General features: G+C 45.4%; 1 protein-coding gene across 2 annotated transcripts in view; it reads left to right on the forward strand.

The window, feature by feature from the left end:
• ccdc50a (coiled-coil domain containing 50a) overlaps nt 1-24,585 on the forward strand; it is a 54,313-nt gene that overhangs the window by 3,399 nt on the left and 26,329 nt on the right. For both annotated transcript variants that reach the window (XM_041839960.2, XM_041839961.2), the window contains exon 2: nt 23,245-23,307. In XM_041839960.2, the coding sequence (XP_041695894.1) occupies nt 23,245-23,307 (63 nt within the window). The remainder of the gene's footprint in view (nt 1-23,244; nt 23,308-24,585) is intronic.

Genomic DNA, 24,585 nt, shown 5'->3' on the forward strand with positions numbered 1-24,585 from the left:
TGACCCTGACTTTGATACCACTGGGTTTGGTTTTAGGGTAGGGACTCCCAAGGATCCAGGTTAGCACTAGCTTAGACAAGATGGCGTCATACACATTGTTAAATTACTTCATGGAGCAATAGCGGTGTGTTGACAAAAATATTCCATGTCAGTGTGCAAAACAATCCCAAACAAATGTTCCTTTCCTCACAATCAATGTTTCCTCAAAATGGCCTAAATGGGCCTCCCGAGTGACGCAGTGGTCTAAGGCACTGCATCGCAGTGCTAGCTGTGCCACTAGAGATCCTGGTTAGAATCCAGGCTCTGTCGAAGCCGGCCGCGACCAGGAGACCCATGGGGTGGCGCACAATTGGCCCAGCGTCGTCCAGGGTAGGGGAGGGAATGGCCGGCAGGGATGTAGCTCAGTTGGTAGAGCATGGCGTTTGTAACGCCAGGGTTGTGGGTTCGATTCCCACGGGGGGCCAGTATGAAAAATAAAAAAATAATGTATGCACTCACTAACTGTAAGTCACTCTGGATAAGAGCGTCTGCTAAATGACTAAAATGTAAATGTTATTCAGAAATTGAGTGGTGGAGAAATAGGAAAGCACTAACTCTTCCCTAAAACAATAGCACATTACAGCTGTTGAGATATGTGTGGACACTGGACAGATCCCCGTTTGGATATCTCATGCACGTTTCCTGTTCCTCTGTATGCTTTCAATCTGATCGGAATGGGGAAGTGTAACGGACTCTTCCTGCGTGTGGGGAAAAAGCTGCTCCAATCCAACTCCATGAAATATTTGAGATGCTGGTCTAGAAAAGTGCATGATGGGAGAACGTGCCTTTCCACTGCTCTGCGGCTGTCTCCATAGAGCCATCCAAGTGATTCATATGGTCATCGGAGATGGTTCCAGTCCCCCTCCATTTGTTAATATCTCTCGACTTAGGATTTATATTCACAGGGAGAAAATAAGAACTTATTTACAGCCTCAGTTAACCCACACTGTTGCTTTCAAAACTGGCCTAAGTGCTGCTATGCATGCAACTTCTGCACATTTCGGTGTAGAAAACATCTGAACTTGTGATCTGGTGATAAAATTAGGCTGGATGTCAGCCACCCACTGCCAGTAGCAGATGGGGACATGGTTAATTACACATTTATAATCACAGCTTACTTGTATCCTCCTCTAACAACATAGTCACAGTGGAGGGAGAAAATATGTCCACAACAGTTTTGCGCCAGTAACAGCAAAGCCACTTAATAGCATTTCCAGATTGATTCCAGATAAATAGAAGGGGCTTAAGTACGGTTTACCCAGTTTATGAAACACATGCCAATATGAATGTTCCTCAGCAAACATTTGCTGTGCTAATGTTTGCTAAGAATGTTCTAGATCAAAACAGCCCCTACGTTAGCAGGGATCTGTACAGGTCTATCTGCTCTATTGGACTCATGGAGTTGAATGCAAAAAGACATTAGCATGTCTGTTTCAATCATCATTTGCTTGTTGAATGTCAACTGATTGAGATGGCTGGTGCATACAGGTTTATGAGAAACTGATTAGAACTTTGTTCCCTGTAGCTAATTGGCTGTACAGTAGGTCTAATGCATATTGTGGTTTGTTAGGACAGATTTTACGGGATAAGGGTTAGCATATGTAATCCGTCTGATCCCCTCGAAGATTAAAATAATGCTGATAATGATGGTAATCATATGAATATCACATCAGCATTACTGTTAACAGTAGCTTGCATGAGGACTGTGTCATGACTTGCCCTCATGGGTTGAGGATCAAAACATTCCTACTAGGCAAAGGTTTGAACACCCCCTTTCCTGGGGGCCAGTTTTATGACTTAACAGCCGGTCATAAATAGTTTGCAGAAAAGTACTCCTTTTGTTCTCTAGTATGGGAAGAAATGTTTTCCCTGTGACACAAAGGAAGTCTTCCCGCCAAGACTCCATTACCAAAGGAAGACCAGCAAGCCCAATGGCTTAAAATGGTTGAAACTCTACAAACCAGCAGACGTGAAGCGTGAGCCAAACGTTGCAAATGGTTGAATTTCTACCAGACCAGCAAGCCCCACGGCTTCAAATGGTTGAAACGCTACAGACCAGCAGACGTGAAGCGTGAGCTAAACGTTGCAAATGGTTGAATTTCTACAAGACCAGAAAGACCAGAAAACGTGAGACGTTAGTCCACACGTTTGAAATTGAGAAACTCGGAAACGCTCAACCTCTACACGAGGTGAAGAAGAAGACAATGCACTAGACCTTATCATTTCAGTCTGCAGCTGGCATGTATAGTCGTCTAGAGAACTTTCACTAAAGACACGAAGTGGGAAGGACAATCCCTTTCAGACAACTGCTGGTACATCTGAAGTATCCATTCTAACCAGCACTACGACCAGAAACTCTACCAAGGACATTGGGATCTCTGGTGGGCAAATCAATCCTACATCATCAACTCAACTATCGAGGACAGCTACACGTAAATACATGTTTCATTTCTAATCCGAATGAACGTTATTAGGGTGCATAAGTATTATGATTACTGTGAGCATAGTCTCCAAAGTAACCACAATAGTTTGAATCTCTGTCTGCTAATGTTAGTCCAGTCCACTAGGGACCTGTTTTCATTGTATTACGTTAGTAATCAATAACCTATGTGTGTTTTGTATTTAGTTATTATTTAGTTAGTAAATAAATAATTAAGCCAATTTGTGTATTGCTGATTCATCAATAAGGTTAGGGTTCTTGCAGGTTCAAGGATTATGCGACATTCAGAATGAGACTGATAAGAGGTAGTTATTTGATAAGTGACTGTTATCGATATATAACGTATCTTCTAAGAGTTTAATTCGGGAGATGGTAACTCGTTAAACTACTTCTTCCGTGGTGCCCCAAATTCCTAATGCGTTAGTTGTTACATGATTAATTTAATCGAGTGATAGTTAAACATAGTTAGGTGATTCGATAAATAACAGTCATACATTAAACAAAGTCACGTCATGACATATTTGTGCCCCCTGTGAGGAATCTAAGATAGAATGAGGCCTTACTGTTGAATTTAGTCTGACAATTTTGCAGCACATTACGTTATACACCAGTAGAGCCGTAGGCAGGATTTGTTGTTGAGGTATGTGTGTTTCCATTTGAACAAGATACTAGAGGTTGCCTCCGGTGTTGTATATCTGACGAAAAGGCAACCGTGCCGTCTCCACTGACCATACTGTCGTCTCCTACCGCTGACTGCGACACAGTCATCCACAAAGAGTGGACTCTGCTTCCGATGTTACATTTTCCACTTTGAGGGGGACTAAAACCCCTTACAATGAAACTAACGGCGTCAGTCCCACAACTGACCCGATGATTCCCACTGGTGAAATACTGTGCCATATCGCAGAAAGATATCCTTGTCTCAGTTCGCAGGTACTGGAACGGTCGCCACACACAGACGCTGTGGTGACTGACAGGCCATGATAGCCACTGAGCGTTTTCAAGCACAAACACCAGGAGATTTGGTTGAATGGTTACAGCCAATCTACTAACCACGCGGCTGTTGACAACTCGTACAAAGGGTCCAACCTTTTCGTTTGTGCCTCGGACACCAACACCCACCGTTGGTGGGGGGGGTCCCAAGACACAAAGAGGGGGAATACTAGCCCAGACACATGATGAGCCTCGTCGAGGCCGGTGGGGGGGTCGAGACTAGGTGCAACACTGTACGAGCCCGCCAGAGCAGGAAACAAATCTAGTTGTAAACTTCCCCATGAGAACAGAGAGGAGCGCACAAGCCCCTCGACAGGGATAACCTTAGAACACATCTGAGATATCACTGAGGTGTGTCACACTGGTCGTAAAAGAAGTCCAGTGGACTTTCCACCTCCAAAACAAATGGCAACAATAATCATTCCTTGCCATGTGTAGTTTCAACTACAATGCAACTAGTAAAATGCTCTAATCATGTATTCCGGTAGGATAACGTTTCAGAATTAATCGGTAGGATAACTGCTCCCCTTGAGGACCAGTAACAATGCGAGCAACCGTCAGTCCAGCCACAATCAGTAAGAAGGTTAGACACCTAACAAGTCGAATTACCCTTGACAACAGCGACAGAGGAGTTAGTAGTCACTCAGATTGCAACACGTGGAAGGGAATCTCCCAAAACACTCTTCTGATGGTTAACACACATGCCACTAATAAATAGAACCCTCCATTCAGAAGGAAGGTTATTAGAAGTCATGAACCATGATCACACCATGTACGACTGGTTCAGTGCTTAGAGTACTTCCGTCGTGAGGTTAGCTCCTCCGGGAATAACATAGCTATGAAATAGACTCCTTCATACCTATCGCCACTACAATGGTGTAAGACACCGTGACCTGTAGTAAAACCATTACAGGTTCCCTCGACACCAATTCTTACTGACCTCCAGGCATTGACATGAAAATTATCTGAATACGTCAGACTCATTCTGAACAGGTTACAGCCTACCAGGAGACTTGGTTTTCTTTCCCTTGGTATGTGCGCTTGTACAACGGAACATTCAATTAGGATTTATGCTAGGATCACTAAAGGGTCAGAGCAAAACACCAGCCTGGGTAAAGTTGAAAATGTACCCTGAGGCCTTTGATTCTACAGCTACCGTACTCACCAGTTTCTCCCCAGAAGTCCATAGGTCATCCCTGTAGACAGTCCAAAGATAGTGCCTTACAAACTGTAGACTAATCATGTAGTTATCAACTTAGGATAGTGCCTAAGCAACACACCACTAAGTGGGAAAACCCTAGACATGACATTAGACACAATGCCATGTTAGAGTAATTTAGCCAAGACCGTGGACGTATATAGAATACAGTCCAATAAGATGATTAAGGTGTGGTGACTATATTCTGTATCTCTTTTGTTTATGCTTTTATTCATTTTGTTTCATTTTCTCTGACGCGAAGTGATCGAGCAATAAACAAGTTCCCCGTACAACCATCAGTTAGTGCCACAACGCCGCTCATTTGGGAAATAAATGTAATTATGTATTTTGTGAGTGTGTGTGAGCGTTGTTAACATCTGCCTAAGTTACTGCCCAGATCTACCAGCCTGGACGACGGGTCCGGAACGGCGATGCCCTACCAGAATGCCCGCTAACCATTCTTGTGGTGGCTTGCAGAGATCCTCCCAAGGTAAACCACCAGAGGGGGACCGCAACAATGATCCACAACCAGGACAACCTGTGGTCATTTTTATGGTGGGTTGCAACTTGCAGAATAATACCAAGATTGAACCACCAGAGGGGGACTGTCATGACTTGCCCTCATGGGTTGAGGATCAAACATTCCTGCTAGGCAAAGTGGTTGAAACACTACAGACCAGCAGACGTGAAGCATGAGCTAAACGTTGCAAATGGTTGAATTTCTACAAGACCAGAAAACGTGAGACGTTAGTCCACACGTTTTAAATGGAGAAACTCGGACACTCTCAACCTCTACACGAGGTGAAGAAGAAGAATGCACTAGACCTTTATCATTTCAGTCTGCAGCTGGCATGTATAGTCGTCTAGAGAACTTTCACTAAAGACACAAAGTGGGAAGGACAATCCCTCTCAGACGACTGCTGGTACATGTGAAGTATCCATTCTAACCAGCACTATGACCAGAATCTCTACCAAGGACATTGGGATCTCTGGTGGGCAAACCAGAGTCCTACATCATCAACTCAACTATTGAGGACAGCTACACATAAATACATGTTGCATTTCTAATCCGAATGAGCGTTATTAGGGTGCATACAGTGAGGGGAAAAAAGTATTTGATCCCCTGCTGATTTTGTATGTTTCCCCACTGACAAAGACATGATCAGTCTATAATTTTAATGGTAGGTTTATTTGTACAGTGAGAGACAGAATAACAACAACAAAATCCAGAAAAATGCATGTCAAAAATGTTATAAATTGATTTGCATTTTAATGAGGGAAATAAGTATTTGACTCCTCTGCAAAACATGATATAGTACTTGGTGGCAAAACCCTTGTTGGCAATCACAGAGGTCAAACACATCTCAGCAGGGATTTTGTCCCACTCCTCTTTGCAGATCTTCTCCAAGTCATTAAGATTTTGAGGCTGACGTTTGGCAACTCTAACCTTCAGCTCCCTCCACAGATTTTCTATGGGATTAAGGTCTGGAGACTGGCTAGGCCACTCCAGGACCTTAATGTGCTTCTTCTTGAGCCACTCCTTTGTTGTCTTGGCTGTGTGTTTTGGGTCATTGTCATGCTGGAATACCCATCCACGACCCATTTTCAATGCCCTGGCTGAGGGAAGGAGGTTCTCACCCAAGATTTGACGGTACATGACCCTGTCCATTGTCCCTTTGATGCGGTGAAGTTGTCCTGTCCCCTTAGCAGAAAAACAACCCCAAGCATAATGATTCCACCTCCATGTTTGACGGTGGGGATGGTGTTCTTGGGGTCATAGGCAGCATTCCTCCTCCTCCAAACACGGCGAGTTGAGTTGATGGCAAAGAGCTCGATTTTGGTCTCATCTGACCACAACACTTTCACCCAGTTCTCCTCTGAATCTTTCAGATGTTCATTGGCAAACTTCAGACGGGCCTGTATATGTGCTTTCTTGAGCAGGGGGACCTTGCGGGCGCTGCAGGATTTCAGTCCTTCACGGCGTAGTGTGTTACCAATTGTTTTCTTGGTGACTATGGTCCCAGCTGCCTTGAGATCATTGACAAGATCCTCCCGTGTAGTTATAGGCTGATTCCTCACCGTTCTCATGATCATTGCAACTCCACGAGGTGAGATCTTGCATGGAGCCCCAGGCCGAGGGAGATTGACAGTTCTTTTGTGTTTCTTCCATTTGCGAATAATCGCATCAACTGTTGTCACCTTCTCACAAAGCTGCTTGGCGATGGTCTTGTAGCCCATTCCAGCCTTGTGTAGGTCTACAATCTTGGGACTGACATCCTTGGAGAGCTCTTTGGTCTTAGCCATGGTGGAGAGTTTGGAATCTGATTGATTCTGTGGACAGGTGTCTTTTTATACAGTAACAAGCTGAGATTAGGCGCACTCCCTTTAAGAGTGTGCTCCTAATCTCAGCTCGTTACCTGTATAAAAGACACCTGGGAGCCAGAAATCTTTCTGATTGAGGGGGTCAAATACTTATTTCCCTCATTAAAATGCAAATCAATTTATAACATTTTTGACATGCGTTTTTCTGGATTTTGTTGTTGTTATTCTGTCTCTCACTGTTCAAATAAACCTACCATTAAAATTATAGACTGATCATGTCTTTGTCAGTGGTACAAAATCAGCAGGGGATCAAATACTTTTTTCCCTCACTGTAAGTATTATGATTACTGTGAGCATAGTCTCCAAAGTAACCACGATTGTTTGAATCTCTGTCTGCTCATGTTAGTCCAGTCCACTAGGGACCTGTTTTCATTGTATTATGTTAGTAATTAATAACATATGTTTGTTTGTATTGTGTTATTATTTAGTTAGTTAGTAAATAAACAATTAAGCCAATTTGTGTATTGCTGATTCATCAATAAGGTTAGGGTTCTTGCAGGTTCAAGGATGATGCGATATTCAGAATGAGACTGATAAGAGGTAATTATTTGATAAGTGACTGTTATCGATATATAACGTATCTTCTAAGAGTTTAATTCGGGAGATGGTAACTCGTTAAACAACTTCTTCCGTGGTGCCCCAAATTCCGAATGAGTTAATTATTACATGATTAATTTAATCGAGTGATAATTAAACATAGTTAGGTGATTCGATAAATACAGTGGGGGAAAAAAGTATTTAGTCAGCCACCAATTGTGCAAGTTCTCCCACTTAAAAAGATGAGAGAGGTCTGTAATTTTCATCATAGTTACACGTCAACTATGACAGACAAATTGAGGAAAATAATTCCAGAAAATCACATTGTAGGATTTTTTATGAATTTATATGCAAATTATGGTGGAAAATAAGTATTTGGTCACCTACAAACAAGCAAGATGTCTGGCTCTCACAGACCTGCAACTTCTTCTTTAAGAGGCTCCTCTGTCCTCCACTCGTTACCTGTATTAATGGCACCTGTTTGAACTTGTTATCAGTATAAAAGACACCTGTCCACAACCTCAAACAGTCACACTCCAAACTCCACTATGGCCAAGACCAAAGAGCTGTCAAAGGACACCAGAAACAAAATTGTAGACCTGCACCAGGCTGGGAAGACTGAATCTGCAATAGGTAAGCAGCTTGGTTTGAAGAAATCAACTGTGGGAGCAATTATTAGGAAATAGAAGACATACAAGACCACTGATAATCTCCCTCGATCTGGGGCTCCACGCAAGATCTCACCCCGTGGGGTCAAAATGATCACAAGAATGGTGAGCAAAAATCCCAGAACCACACGGGGGGACCTAGTGAATGACCTGCAGAGAGCTGGGACCAAAGTAACAAAGCCTACCATCAGTAACACACTACGCCGCCAGGGACTCAAATCCTGCAGTGCCAGACGTGTCCCCCTGCTTAGCCAGTACATGTCCAGGCCCGTCTGAAGTTTGCTAGAGTGCATTTGGATGATCCAGAAGAGGATTGGGAGAATGTCATATGGTCAGATGAAACCAAAATATAACTTTTTTGGTAAAAACTCAACTCGTCGTGTTTCGAGGACAAAGAATGCTGAGTTGCATCCAAAGAACACCATACCTACTGTGAAGCATGGGGGTGGAAACATCATGCTTTGGGGCTGTTTTTCTGCAAAGGGACCAGGACAACTGATCCGTGTAAAGGAAAGAATGAATGGGGCCATGTATCGTGAGATTTTGAGTGAAAACCTCCTTCCATCAGCAAGGGCATTGAAGATGAAACGTGGCTGGGTCTTTCAGCATGACAATGATCCCAAACACACCGCCCGGGCAACGAAGGAGTGGCTTCGTAAGAAGCATTTCAAGGTCCTGGAGTGGCCTAGCCAGTCTCCAGATCTCAACCCCATAGAAAATCTTTGGAGGGAGTTGAAAGTCTGTGTTGCCCAGCGACAGCCCCAAAACATCACTGCTCTAGAGGAGATCTGCATGGAGGAATGGGCCAAAATACCAGCAACAGTGTGTGAAAACCTTGTGAAGACTTACAGTAAACGTTTTACTTGTGTCATTGCCAACAAAGGGTATATAACAAAGTATTGAGAAACTTTTGTTATTGACCAAATACTTATTTTCCACCATAATTTGCAAATAAATTCATTAAAAATCCTACAATGTGATTTTCTGGAATTTTTTTTCTCATTTTGTCTGTCATAGTTGACGTGTACCTATGATGAAAATTACAGGCCTCTCTCATCTTTTTAAGTGGGAGAACTTGCACAATTGGTGGCTGACTAAATACTTTTTTCCCCCACTGTAACAGTCATACATTAAAGTAAGTCACGTCACGACAACTGTTAGTTAAATTGTTGTTCAAGTCATGCACAAGGGAAAACATGCAGGACAGTGCATGTCTCCCAAAGACATCCATCTCAGTCAGACATTTAGGATGTGTCTCAAATGGCACCCTATTCCCTACATCAGTGTTCCCCAACTGGGTGATTATTCTTTTATTTTTTATTTTTTATTTTTTATTTTTTTGCCCTCCTTAAATGTTATGTTGGACATAAAAGACTAAAAACACCAGCAAATCAGCTCCAAGTGATTTTAATAGGGCTGTGATGGTATTTGAATAACCGTGTAACTGACGGTTCTATATCGTGGAGCTCTGCTCCTATTGGTTTACCCCGCTGCCTAGCCAGCGAACAGCCTGGACAAAATTATGCACACACCTGCAGCCAATAGGAGTACAGGTGTCCCTATAAGAGGGGACGCTTCCCCTCAATCAGCCTCCCATTATCTTCAGCGACTGGACTGGACTGAAGAAGCCGAGAAGACTAGACTCAGGACGAGAAAGCCGCCGTCGATTTTCCAAGTCTTGATGTCATCCTAAAATGAGCACACCTGGAGATTTTCCACCCCCAAAAGCTCTTGTCAGAGCTCAATGTCGCTGTTCTTCCATGGCGGCTGTCGACTCCCAAGACTTTTGTCTTGTGTGCTTAGGGTCACAGCACGCCAGGGACGGCCTCATAGATCCTCCACTATGCGCCAGCTGCGCCCTCCTTTCTTTAAAGGAGAGGAAGCAGCGTTGGGCATTTTTCAGGGAGGATATCCCTCTTGAGGATGTGCTATCGGTGCTAGCCTCAGTTTTTGAGGCGTCATTTGAGGGTGCAGACTCAGGAGATGACCGGGATATTGGGGAAGAGATGGATATTCCATTGGAACAATCCGTCTCATTGACCCAGTCATTCAAGTCCCCCTTTCCATTGGGAAGTGCAAGGTCATTTTCATTCCTGGGCGATGACGACACGGCTCTGAATTATCAACAGCCCATCTTACGCCACAGCCTCTATGCGCTCTGACTTTCCAGGGCTCATCAAGAGGGCTGCTAAGCGCCTTGAGATTAAGCTGCCCCTGTTCCCTCCAACCCGGAAGTGGACATGGAGGGCGGTGGAACCTTTGGCTCCGGCCATGCCCTCACTCAACAAATACGTTGAGGGCTCATGGGAGGCAGCCTTGGCGGAGCGTGCGCCGACCAAGGCGTATCTCCCATTCACCAGAGTGGAAGGGAGACAGCAGGGCTTTTCTAAGGGAATCCCCAGACTCGAGAGCACCATGGCTGCGTGCCGGGTTCGAGTTCCTGGCCCTCGTCCAAAAAAGCCACTCTGCCTACACAGAAGGACTGGCTCACAGCACAGCTGGTTGAGAAGTCCTTTGAGTTGGGAGCCCAGGCTGTAGCAGCAGCAAACAAAATTGCCCTCCTCGCAGCCTCTCTGTCCCGTCTAACCACGGGTAAGACTGAGCTCTCGGGGGAGGAGGTGGAAGAGGCTTCCAGGATTTCTGGCGCTATTCTCCACCTGATGCAGGCATCGGCCGTTTGTGCAGGGAGGTCCATGGCCACTTTGGTGGTCACAGAGCGACACCTCTGGCTGTCCATGAAGGAGGCCGATAGAGCTTCACTATTGAACGCCCCCATCTCTTACGACGGCCTGTTTGGGGTCGCCGTCAAGGATGCGACGGAGCGCTTCATTAAGATTGACGAAGAGAGGAAGAGTTGGCCAGACGCCTGCCACTGGCAGGGAGATCTAGCTCTGCGCCACGGAAACCGTCAACATCCACCGCTTCTAGTAGGCCTGGGTCTACTGCGAGGCATCGTGCCCGGCGTCAGACGGCGGCCTCCAGCAGCAGGGGAGAGGGCTCCGCCCCTCCGGCAGCGCCAGAGGTTCCGACCATCCTGCCGGCGATGGAGGTCATCAGCACGTCATCCTGGCATCACCCGAAGGGCAGCCAGAAAAGACGGCGCTTATGACATGGAGAGGGGGAGAGAATGGGAGACGGCACAGCGCCTGGTTCGACTGTGCCCACTATTCCCCCCCACCCTTCTGTTGTGGGTACGGAGGAAACTGTGTTTTATGGTGTATGTAATAAAGAGTTGGCTCCAATTGACTTTGTCACAAGAGAGCCCTTTTTCCATGATACATACCTCTCTCTCTCTCTCTCACCACTGAGTGTAGCACAGCCCACCAAGGGTGCGTAGCTGAGCGTACACATGAGGCAGGTGTAAGTAAGGTAACAAGGCGCCGCCTTGCTATACCTCATAAAAACCTCACACCACAGATTCCTAGGAGTACTGTAGGGGAGGTTTCACATAGCAGACTGTGTACACAGCCAGGTAATGGAATGATGAGGCAATCGCTATTGGGGGACGGCGCTCTGACTCAGGCTAGCGCCTCAGTCAGTACAGTTCAGACCCGTGCTGCGTTCACGGAGGGCTGGGATAACGAGGTTACGAGTATAACCAACATATCGGCGCCCCTGTTTCTCTCAGAACGTGCTCATGTTTCCTCTCCCTTTCATGGGAGGCTCGCCTTGGCCTGTTCCACCACTTCAGTGTTGGGGAACAGCGGCGGCGAGGGCCGTCGAGGAATACAGGTCCTTCCTACTGAATGCACCACAGCTTCGCGCTGTTCCGCTTTCTCAACATTATTGGGAGTGGCAGCGAAGCTGTACCCTCTCCCGCTGGCTAGACCAGACGCTGGAGAAGGGTTATGCCATCTAATTTCATTGGATCCCTCCCCCATTTAGGGGGGTGGTAGAGACGGTGATGAAAACGCCGGAAAAAGTAGCCGCTCTCGTTACAGAGATTACGGAACTTTTGGCGAAGTAGGCGGTCACAGTAGTTCCCTGGGATCAAAGGAACAGGGGGCTGTATTCGCCCTACTTCCTGGTGCCCAAAAAGACGGGGGGGATGAGGCCAATATTTGATTTACGCGTTCTCAACGAGAGCGTAACCAAATGGCCCTTTTCGAATGCTAACGACAAAACGTCTACTGGAATGTGTCCAGAGGAGAGACTTTTGTACGAGCATAGACCTGAAGGACGAGCACGCCCTGGCCCAGTCATCAGATTGTCTATCTGGGGATACAGCTAGACACTGTGACGATGAGGGCTCGAATTTGGGATCCTCGATGGGCTGCGCCGTTGCTAGCCCTACGAAGGTTTCATCCGAATCACACGGTAACAGCGCTTTCGGTCATGTCACTCTTGGGTCTCATGTCGTCGGCCCATTTCGTGGTTCCGCTGGGAGTCCTGCGAATGCGCAGGATACAGCGATGGTTCGCCCAACTACGACTAGACCCAGTGCGTCAGCGTCGTCGGTTGTTGGTGGTTCCTCTCTCGCTCAGAGCAGATCTGAACTACTGGAGAGACCCGTGCATTCTTACGCACAGAGTCCCGATAGGCAGAGTGTCCTCCTACAGTCCAGTGTTTACAGATGCCTCTCTGACTAGATGGGGAGGGACATGTAAGACCCAGGCGATAGGAGGTGTGTGGCCTCTTTCGAGTCGCCACATCAACCTCTTGGAGTTGAAACGGTTCTACTGGTTCCGACCCACTTCGCGTCTACCCTACGGGGTCGCGATGTGTTGGTCTGGTCAGACAACCGAACCACAGTAGCCTACATCAATCGTCAGGGAGGAGTCAGGTCTCCTTCACTCCACCGGTCGGCGGAGGAATTGTGGCTGTGGGTTCACGAGCACCTGCGCTCGTTGAGAGCAGCACACATTCCAGGCTACTTGAACGAGGCGGTCCTCGAGACATGATGTAGCAGCCATTTGAACTTCCCGGTCTCACCTATTGCTGTTCACTGGACCTTATGATCACTCAGCTGCACAGCTGATGCCTGCTGGACTGTTCCTTTACACGGTACCTCTGTCCTGTTTTATCTGTTTAGCCTCATCCCAAACTTTCGTCACCATTACCAGTTGTTGTCTTAGCTCTCTCGAATAACACCTGTGATTGCTTTATGCCTCTCTCCCATGTCAATATGCCTTGCCTATTGCTGTTCCGGTTAGTTCTTATTATACAATTTCACTGTAGAGCCCCTAGTCCCACTCAACCAGCCTCAGAGAGGTCCTTTGTCCCACCCCCCATACACGTGGAGACCGGCTCAATCGGTGCCTCCAGTGATGCTATGTCTTTCATCGTTATTCAACGTTTAGGTTTACCTCCACTGTACTCATCCTTCCATATCCTTGTCTGTACATAATGCCCTGAATCTATTCTACAACGGCCGGAAATCTGCCCCTTTTATTCTCTGTACCCAACGCACTAGAAGACCAGTTCTTAAAGCCTTTAGCCGTATCCTTATTCTACTCCTCCTCTGTTCCTCTGGTGATGTAGAGGTTAACCCAGGCCCTGTAGCCCCCAGTATCACTCCTACTCCCCAGGCGCTATCATTTGTTGACTTCTGTAACCGTAAAAGCCTTGTTTTTTTGCATGTTAACATCAGAAGGCTCCTCCCTAAGTTTGAGTTACTCACTGCGTAGGCTACTGTGGTTCGGTTGTCTGACCAGACCAACACATCGTGACCCCGTAGGGTAGACGCGAAGTGGGTCGGAACCAGTAGAACTGCGTTAGTTAGCACACTCCGCCAACCTTGATGTTCTAGCAGTGTCTGAATCCTGGCTTAGGAGGACCATCAAAAACTCTAAAATGTCCATCCCCAACTACAACATTTTCCATCTAGATAGAACTGCCAGCAATCTACTGTAGAGAGAGCCTGCAGAGCTCTATCATACTATCCAGGTCTGTGCCCAAACAGTTTGACCTTCTTCTTCTAAAAATCCACCTCTCCAGAAATAAGTCTATCATTGTTGCAGCTTGCTACAGACCCTGGACACCATATGTGAATTGATTGCCCCCCATCTATCCTCAGAGTTCGTACTGCTTGGTGACCTAAACTGGGATATGCTTAACACCCCGGCCGTCCTACAATCTAAACTAGATGCCCTCAATCTCACACAAATTATCAAGGAACCTACCAGGTACAACCCTAAATCCATTAACATGGGCACCCTCATAGATATCATCCTGACTAACTTACCCTCTAAATACACCTCCGCTGTCTTCAACCAGGATCTCAGCGATCACTGCCTCATTGCCTGTATCCGTAATGGGTCCGCGGTCAAACGACCACCCCTCATCACTTTCAAACGCTCCCTAAAACACTTCAGCGAGCAGGCCTTTCTAATTGACCTTGCCCGGGTATCCTGGATGGATATTGACCTCATTCCGTCAGTAGAGGATGCCTGGTTGTTCTTTAAAAGTGCTTTCCTCTCCATCTTAAATAAGCATGCCCCATTCCAAAAATTCCTTACTAAGAACAGATATAGCCCCTGGGGTTCACCCCAGACTTGACTGCCCTTGACCAGCACTAAAACATCCTGTGGCATACTGCATTAGCATCGAACAGCCCCCGCGATATGCAACTTTTCAGAGAAGTCAGGAACCAATATACACAATCAGTTAGGAAAGCAAAGGCTAGCATTTTCAAACAGAAATGTGCATCCTGTAGCACTAACTCCAAAAAGTTTTGGGACACTGTAAAGTCCATGGAGAATAAGAGCACCTCCTCCCAGCTACCCACTGCACTGAGGCTAGGAAACACTGTCACCACTGATAAATCTACGATAATCGAGAATTTCAATAAGCAATGCTACGGCTGGCCATGCTTTCCACCTGGCTACCCCTACCTCGGCCACCAGCCGGTCATCCCCCTCTTCAAAGGGGGTGACACTCCTAGATCCAAACTGTTACAGACCTATATCCATCCTGCCCTGCCTTTCGAAAGTATTTGAAAGCCAAGTTAACAAACAGATCACCGTCCATTTCGAATCCCACCATACCTTCTCCGCTATGCAATCTGGTTTCCAAGCTGGTCATGGTGCACCTCAGCCACGCTAAAGGTCCTAAACGATATTATAACCGCGATCGATAAATTACAGTACTGTGCAGCCGTCTTCATCGACCTGGCCAAGGCTTTCGACTCTGTCAATCACCGCATTCTTATTGGCAGAATAAATAGCCTTGGTTTCTCAAATGACTGCCTCGCCTGGTTCACCAACTACTTCTCAGATAGAGTTCAATGTGTCAAATTGGAGGGCCTGTTGTCTGGACCTCTGGCAGTCTCTATGGGGGTGCCACAGGGTTCAATTCTCGGGCCGACTCTATTCTCTGTGTATATCAATGATGTCACTCTTGCTGCTGGTGACTCTCTGATCCACCTCTACGCAGACGACACCATTTTGTATACATCTGGCCCTTCATTGGACACTGTGCTAACAAACCTCCAAACAAGCTTCAATGCCATACAACACTCCTTCCATAGCCTCCAACTGCTCCTAAATGCTAGTAAAACTAAATGCATGCTCTTCAATCGAACGCTGCTTGCACCCGCCTGCCTGACTAGAATCACTACTCTCAGCGGGTCTGACTTAGAATATGTGGACAACTACAAATACCTAGGTGTCTGGTTAGACCGTAAACTCTCCTTCCAGACTCACATTAATCATCTCCAATCCAAAGTTAAATCTAGAATCGGCTTCCTATTTCGCAACAAAGCCTCCTTCACTCATGCTGCCAAACATGCCCTCGTAAAACTGACTATCCTACCGATCCTTGACTTCGGCGATGTCATTTACAAAATAGCCTCCAACACTCTACTCAGCAAATTGGATGTACAGTGAGGGAAAAAAAGTATTTGATCCCCTGCTGATTTTGTACGTTTGCCCACTGACAAAGAAATGATCAGTCTATAATTGTAATGGTATGTTTATTTGAACAGTGAGAGACAGAATAACAACAACAAAATCCAGAAAAACGCATGTCAAAAATGTTATAAATTGATTTGCATTTTAATGAGGGAAATAAGTATTTGACCCCCTCTCAATCAGAAAGATTTCTGGCTCCCAGGTGTCTTTTATACAGGTAACAAGCTGAGATTAGGAGCACACTCTTAAAGGGAGTGCTCCTAATCTCAGTTTGTTACCTGTATCAAAGACGCCTGTCCACAGAAGCAATCAATCAATCAGATTCCAAACTCTCCACCATGGCCATGACCAAAGAGCTCTCCAAGGATGTCAGGGACAAGATTGTAGACCTACACAAGGCTGGAATGGGCTACAAGACCATTGCCAAGCAGCTTGGTGAGAAGGTGAAAACTGTTGGTGCGATTATTCGCAAATGGAAGAATCACAAAATACCTGTCAATCTCACTCGGCCTGGGGCTCCATGCAAGATCTCACCTCGTGGAGTTGCAATGATCATGAGAACGGTGAGGAATCAGCCCAGAACTACACGGGAGGATCTTGTCAATTATCTCAAGGCAGCTGAGACCATAGTCACCAAGAAAACAATTGGTATCACACTACGCCTTGAAGGACTTAAATCCTGCAGCGCCCGCAAGGTCCCCCTGCTCAAGAAAGCACATATACAGGCCCGTCTGAAGTTTGTCAATGAACATCTGAATGATTCAGAGGAGAACTGGGTGAAAGTGTTGTGGTCAGATGAGACCAAAATCGAACTCTTTGGCATCAACTCAACTCGCCGTGTTTGGAGGAGGAGGAATGCTGCCTATGACCCCAAGAACACCATCCCCACCGTCAAACATAGAGGTGGAAACATTATGCTTTGGGGGTGTTTTTCTGCTAAGGGGACAGGACAACTTCACCGAATCAAAGGGACGATGGACGGGGCCATGTACCGTCAAATCTTGGGTGAGAACCTCCTTCCCTCAGCCAGGGCATTGAAAATGGGTCGTGGATGGGTATTCCAGTATGACAATGACCCAAAACACATGGCCAAGGCAACAAATAAGTGGCTCAAGAAGAAGTATATTAAGGTCCTGGAGTGGCCTAGCCAGTCTCCAGACCTTAATCCCATAGAAAATCTGTGGAGGGAGCTGAAGGTTAGAATTGCCAAACGTCAGCCTCAAAACCTTAATGACTTGGAGAAGATCTGCAATAGGAGTGGGACAAAATCCCTGCTGAGATGTGTGCAAACCTTGTGGCCAACTACAAGAGACGTCTGACCTCTGTGATTGCCAACAAGGGTTTTGCCACCAAGTACTAAGTCATGTTTTGCAAAGGGGTCAAATACTTATTTCCCTCATTAAAATGCAAATCAATTTATAACATTTTTGACATGCGTTTCTATGGATTTTTGTTGTTGTTATTCAGTCTCTCACTGTTCAAATAAACCTACCATTAAAATTATGGACTGATCATGTCTTTGTCAGTGGGCAAACGTACAAAATCAGCAGGGGATCAAATACTTTTTTCCCTCACTGTAGTATATCACAGTGCCATCCTTTTTGTCACCAAAGCCCCATAAACTACCCACCATTGTGACCTGTACGCTCTTGTTGGCTGGTCCTCACTACATATTCGTCGCCAAACCCACTGGCTCCAGGTCATCTATAAATCACTGCTAGGCAAATCCCTGCCTTATCTTAGCTCATTGGTCACCATAGCAACACCCACCCGTAGTATGCGCTCCAGCAGGTATATCTTACTGGTCATCCCCAGAACCAACACCTCCTTTGGCTGCCATTCCTTCCAGTTTTCTGCTGCTAATGACTGGAACGAACTGCAAAAATCTCTGAAGCTGGAGACTCTTATCTCCCTCACTAACTTTAAGCATCACTTGTCAGAGCAGCTTACCGATCACTGCACCTGTACACAGCCCATCTGTAATTAGCCCACCCAACTACCTCATCCCCATATTGTTATTTTATTTGCTCATTTGCACCCCAGTATCTCTATTTGCACATCTTCTGCACATCTATCACTCCAGTGTTAATACTAAATTGTAATTATTTTGCACTATGGCCTATTTATTGCCTTACCTCCATAACTTACTACATTTGCACTCTGTATATAGATTTTCTATTGTGTTATTGACTGTATGTTTTGTTTTATCCCATGTGTAACTCTGTGTTGTTGTTTTTATCGCACTGCTTTGCTTTATCTTGGCCAGTTCGCAGTTGTAAATGAGAACTTGTTCTAACTGGCTTACCTGGTTAAATAAAGGTTAAATAAATACAAATAAATTGGCTTTGTGAAGCCATTGAGAAGGCGTATGAGGCGGCGGGGCGGCCATTGCCTCAGGATATAAGAGCCCACTCCACTCGTGGAGTAGCGGCTTCTACTGCCCTTTTCAGAGGAACAGGGGTAGAGGATATTTGTGCAGCGGCGTCGTGGTCGTCACTGTCTCCTTTTATCAGTTTCTATCTCTTAGATATGTCTTCGAACTCTTTGGCTCAGTCTGTACTCAGCGTAGCTGATGGGAGGACTTGAGAAAGGAATGCAGGACTGAAGAGACAGGACATATATGGCATGACTCCTGACTGACATGTTCAGTACAGTAGTAGGCATGTTATTGATCTGCCCACCAGGGTATACTGGGTTGGGGCGGAATGATGAGGGAAATAGTGTTTGTAACTTTGGTTACATTACTATTAGACCAGTCATAGATTTTGATGGAATTGTGACATCATTTATCTGCTGGTTCAGATTAGTATGACTCATATTCTGATTATCTGCCCACTAGACATTGGCAATGCCATTGGACTAGGTGGGGCGGATTGTACTGAGGACACAGTATATTGTGACACAGTGTGTCACAGTACTGTGGGACTCGGTCGCAGCCATTTCATTAAGTGGGAAGTGTTGGGTTCGGCAGGGAGTACATTTTGGAGCGTTGCGCTCCGCCTTAAACCGATATGTGGCGGAGCTCCACGATATAGAACGATAGTTACCGGAGTTGTAACTCCAGTTCTATGAGTGGAGCGGAGCCCCATAGGACTTAAGGCCCTGCCGACCCTCCAGTCTCGCTGAAGATAAATTGAGCTCTGAAAAGAGCTTTTGGGGGTGGAAAATCTCTAGGTGTGCTCATTTTAGGACGACGTCGAGACTTGGAAAATCGACGTCGGCTTTCTCGTCCTGAGTCTAGTCTTCTCGGCTTCTTCAGTCCAGTCGCTGAAGATAATGGGAGGCTGATTGAGGGGAAGCGTCCCCTCTTATAGGGACACCTGAACTCCTATTGGCTGCAGATGTGTGCATAATTTTGTCTCAGGCTGTTCGCTGCCTAGGCAGCGGGGTAAACCAATAGGAGCAGAGCTCCCCTATGGGGCTCCGCTCCACTCATAGAACTGGATTAACAACTCCGGTAACTGTCATTATGGATGAAGACCGTCATGAAAATAAAATAGCCGTCAAAACTGTTTAAATAGGTCTACATTCATTTTAGGATTAAAAAACAACAACGTTATTTTCATGTAGATAAACTTTACCTTATACCGGGAGTGTTTACTAATAATTATAAGCAATTGTTTGCTAACTTAGTCTGTTTTAATAAAATGTCTACATCTCCTCCTCTTTCCAACTGTCCTTTGATGCTCGAGCAGCTAATCCACTAGATGCGCAGGGGTGTAGGCTATGGCACTTCCGTAAAAAGAATAATTTGATGTTTGGACATTCTTTTATACAATGCACATTTTCATTGCTTGCTAGTAAATAAATAAATCGGTCTTTTAAAGGTTGGATGTGTCTGACTATTCATTAATTATTCAACAGCAGTCGACAATGTTGTTCTGGCTCAGAGGCCTATAAAGCGCTAATGTTGTGTCAAATGGACAATGCTACAATCCTCTCCAACCTGGCATGGTATAATTTGATGCGGAATCTTTTCTTAATTTATAGACTAATCAACGCTGATCAGGCCCGGTCCTGGCCGATATGCTGCCCTAGGCGAGATCAAAAAAAGGACCCTCCTATCCCCGCAAAGTAGAATGGTAGCCTAGGCTATACAGTGTCGGCCCTTAATGCACTTTTATGAATGCCCATGTGGTAGCCTACCGTTTGTAAAACAGGCAATTTATCGTTAATCCCTGTCATTTGGTTACATAAATGTATGTTAATACATGTATTAAATACAGGGGGGACTCAATATTAGGAAGGTGTTCCTAATGTTTTGTACGCTGGTGGCTTTGATTGATGGGTGCTTTTAAGGGGGTGTGCTTGAGTGAGTTCACTGATTCTCTATAGGCCTATATGTCATCGAATGACCGCAGCAGCTGGGTTTGTGACGTTATGCAAATATTTCGGGAAAAGTGGGAGAACACATCAGACTTCGTTTGAATGGTTTTGTGAGTCAAAATAGGATCTGTATTGAAACAAATGATATGCAAAAAAGCCAACAGACAAGGACAAAGTAGGCATACAGTGCATTCAGAAAGTTTTCAGGCCCCTTGACTTTTTCCACATTTTATTACGTTACAGCCTTATTCTAAAATGGATTTTTTTTTTATGTCCTCATCAATCTACACACAATACCCCATAATGACAAAGTGAAAACAGGTTTTTAGAAATTTGAGAATTTATATTATTTACATAAGTATTCTGTCCCTTTGCTATGAGACTCGAAATTGAGTTCAGGTGCGTCCTGTTTCCATGGATCATCCTTGAGATGTTTCTACAACTTGATTGGAGTCCACCTGTGGTAAATTCAAATGAATGGACATGATTTGGCAGTGGTGTAAAGTACTTAAGTAAAAATACTTTAAAGTACTACTTTTGGGGTATCTGTACTTTACTATTTATATTTTTGACTACTTTTACTTCACTACATTCCTAAAGAATATTATATACTTTTTACTCCATACTTTTCCCCTGATACCCAAAAGTACTCGTTACATTTTGAATGGGAGAACCTTCCAGAAGGACAACCATCTTTGCAGCACTCCACCAATCAGGCCTTTATGGTAGAGTGGCCAGACAGAAGCCACTCCTCAGTAAAAGGCACGACAGCCCGCTTGGAGTTTGCCAAAAGGCACCTAAAGGACTCTCAGACCATGAGAAACAAGATTCTTTGGTCTGATGAAACCTTGATTGAACTCTTTGGCCTGAATGCCAAGTGTCACGTCTGGAGGAAACCTGGCACCATCCCTACGGTGAAGCATGGTGGTAGCAGCATCATGCTGTGGGGATGTTTTTCAGCGGCAGGGACTGGGAGACGAGTGGTTTCAGGACAAGTCTCAATGTCCTTGAGTGGCCCAGCCAGAGCCCGGACTTTAACCCAATCGAACATCTCTGGAGAGACCTGAAAATAGCTGTGCAGCGACGCTCCCCATCCAACCTGACAGAGCTTGAGAGGATCTGCAGAGAGGAATGGGAGAAACTCCCCAAGTACAGGTGTGCCAAGCTTGTAGCGTCATAGCCAAGAAGACTCGAGGCTGTAATCGCTGCCAAAGGTGCTTCAACAAAGTACTGAGTAAAGGGTCTGAATTATTACGTAAATGTGATATCAGTTTATAAAAAAACAACTTAATCCATTTTAGAATAAGACTGTAACTTAAAGTGGAAAAAGATGATCGCTGCCCTACATAGTGTACTACTTTGACCAGAGCCCCATGGGCCCTGTTAAAAAAAAGTTGTGCACTATATAGGCAGTACGGTGCAATTTGGGACGCAGCCCTAGATTTCCTCCATTAGTTCCACTCTCTCTGTCATTTCTACTTCTGGGATTCTTCTTGTTCTGTTTATCTGAATCGCCTTGAACTTGAGCAAGGCACTTAACCCCAATTGCTCCTGTAAGTCGCTCTGGATAAGAGCGTCTGCTAAATGACTCATGTAAATGTAAACTATAGCACTTTGCCACTTCACAACTGCTTTGCCTCAGTCTGACCGTTGAAGGGTTTTTGTTAGTGTTCTGCTGACTGTTTGTTTGGAAGCTGCTGCTTCCCTCCTCTTCCCCATAAGCTCATTAAAATGTTTGCATGTCCTCAGCAAAAGCTTGTGCGGAAGTGGCTCAATGTATGCCAGATACTGCAAATAAAGCGCATTGCTATTCTGACTGAGTGACATCTAGGAAGGTTCAGCATAGCAGACACTTTTAACTTTGCCATGCTGCTGTGCATTGGAAGTGAGCCTATTAGTGTCTGTCTACTTTCACTTTCAAGTTCTTAGAAGATTTGGTAACTTATTACTAGCTTTCCCGTGTGTTTTTCTGTATTTTGATGTATTGTAAAAATATGTTGCTTTACCACAGCAAGCTTAGGCTATACGGCCCAGAAAAGGGATTACATTTACATTTTACATTTACGTCATTTAGCAGACGCTCTTATCCAGAGCGACTTACAAATTGGGATATGGGGAGCCTAATTCAAAATGAGCACAGCTCTTGTTGACTCAAACCAAAAACAGTTATAGTTCATGCTTTTCTCATTATTTACAGACTACTAAATATAGGCTTGTCTTTCAGGGGCCCTGCTTGAGACAGGCTAGTTTAGCTTCTTCTTTGTCTTTTAGCTCTCTGAACAGACATCAGGCAGAGACGGCTTGTAGTGCAGCAATCGTCCTTTTGACCACCAAGCAGACATGAACTTCCTCTCTGTGGGCGTTATGTGTATCATTACAATGGCCTTGCCACTGCTCCAATTGATGCTGTAGTTCAGCCCCAATAGCCTCCATCAGTGCAGAGTGTAAGATTAGCTTAAGGTTAAACTGGGGGAGCTTGTTTAGTCTTGCATGCTCTGTTCAAGTTAGTTTCCTGCCCTTGATTGGGGCGACTGCTCTTATCAGCGCTTACTGTAGTAGAACATAATGTGTAGGCGGGCACAATGTCTCGTAACACGGAACAATGTTCTGTGTCATACAGCACCACCAAAAACAGTTTCTCAAAAGGCCTTTTGGTGTGTTTTTCCATAAGTAATTCAGCGTTATCGCATCAAAAGAGACAACTTCCCAAGTGTGTAGTTGTATTGCCTATTTTCACTACAAACGTTCATTTTAAAGTTGACCGATAACCTTCAGAAGAGCTTCCTAACCTTTTTTTCTTCCTGTCTACAGTGTGTCGAGACTTTGCTGTGCTGGAGGACCACTGCCTGGCCCATAACCTCCAGGAGCAGGAAAGTAAGTATACTACCACCACACCTCAGGCTGACCTGGAGTCAGCTTCTCCCTCCCATCCCTTATGGTTTCAGGTTGTCCTGGCTGTTACCAAAGCAGCGCTCTCAGGGCAACAGAGAACAGACCCTATTTCGAATGTGTCAGGCAAAGGCTGAGTGCTTTGGGCTGGGATCTGTTCAGGGCATTATTTTCCTTTAAATCTGGATGCAGACAGTCTGCTTCATGCACAGTAAACTTCCTCCATTGAAGTCTCATTTACGTCAAAGCAATTACAAGATCTTTTCTATAATAGCCCCAACTATTTTATGCAAACTGCTCCTCCAGTCTAGAAAGAGCACTTTGAGATTCCTTTGCAGCATATTTCATAAAGTATTCCAAGCTCCCATTTTGTCTTCTTTACGATAATACAGACTATCAAACATTTTCCACACATTTAGAATTTAGAAAGGTCTAATGAATCCACACATTTTCCCTCCGAAAATCGGTCATGTCTGACAACGTAAACCACAGCGTCAGCGGAAGCGGGCAGGAAGCAGCCATAAAACACGAGCATAGCAACTGAGTGCGCTTCTCCCAGCAGGCTGGCACTGCAGGACTCCTGCTAGGCTGCAACCACAGCATTAGCACATTGGGGCTGTGGTGTGTGTTAGTGGGCTGGGCGTTTGCTCACTGTGTCTGGATCACATTAATGCCCATCTACTGTAGGACAACAACAAATTCCAGTCTGGTCTCTCTGTCAGACTGGTCTAGTCTGGGTGGACGTTAGGCCAGCACAATCAGATGAGCAGGGATTGTGATGTCATCGGGGAAACGCCTCATCTGCTTCAATTACTCAGACGCGGGAAGTACAGGAGCATCATGGCAAAAACTGAAAGACTGGCCAATAGTTTCTACCCTCAGACCAGGCTGCTGAATAGCCACCACTAATCAGCTACCTGCTCCCCCCTCCCCCTATGGACATTCCCCACGCTACTCCCCCCACCCAATACACACACACACACACACCCTCAACTCTCACTTACCTTACCTGCCTCTCCCCCTATGGACAGTCTTTCTCCTGCTGCCTCCTCCCCTTCTAGTCCCCCTATGGACATTCCACCCCCACCCTCCCCCCAGCGGACTTTACTCTGCCCCCACCCCAACAACATTCATCACTGTTGCAGTTGTTAATATGTACAGTACCAGTCAAACGTTTGGACACACCTACTCATTCAAGGGTTTTTCTTTATTTTTACTATTTTCTACGTTGTAGAATAATAGTGAAGACATCAAAACTATGAA

This window comes from Coregonus clupeaformis, chromosome 20, assembly GCF_020615455.1.
Source record: "Coregonus clupeaformis isolate EN_2021a chromosome 20, ASM2061545v1, whole genome shotgun sequence".
NCBI lineage: Eukaryota > Metazoa > Chordata > Actinopteri > Salmoniformes > Salmonidae > Coregonus > Coregonus clupeaformis.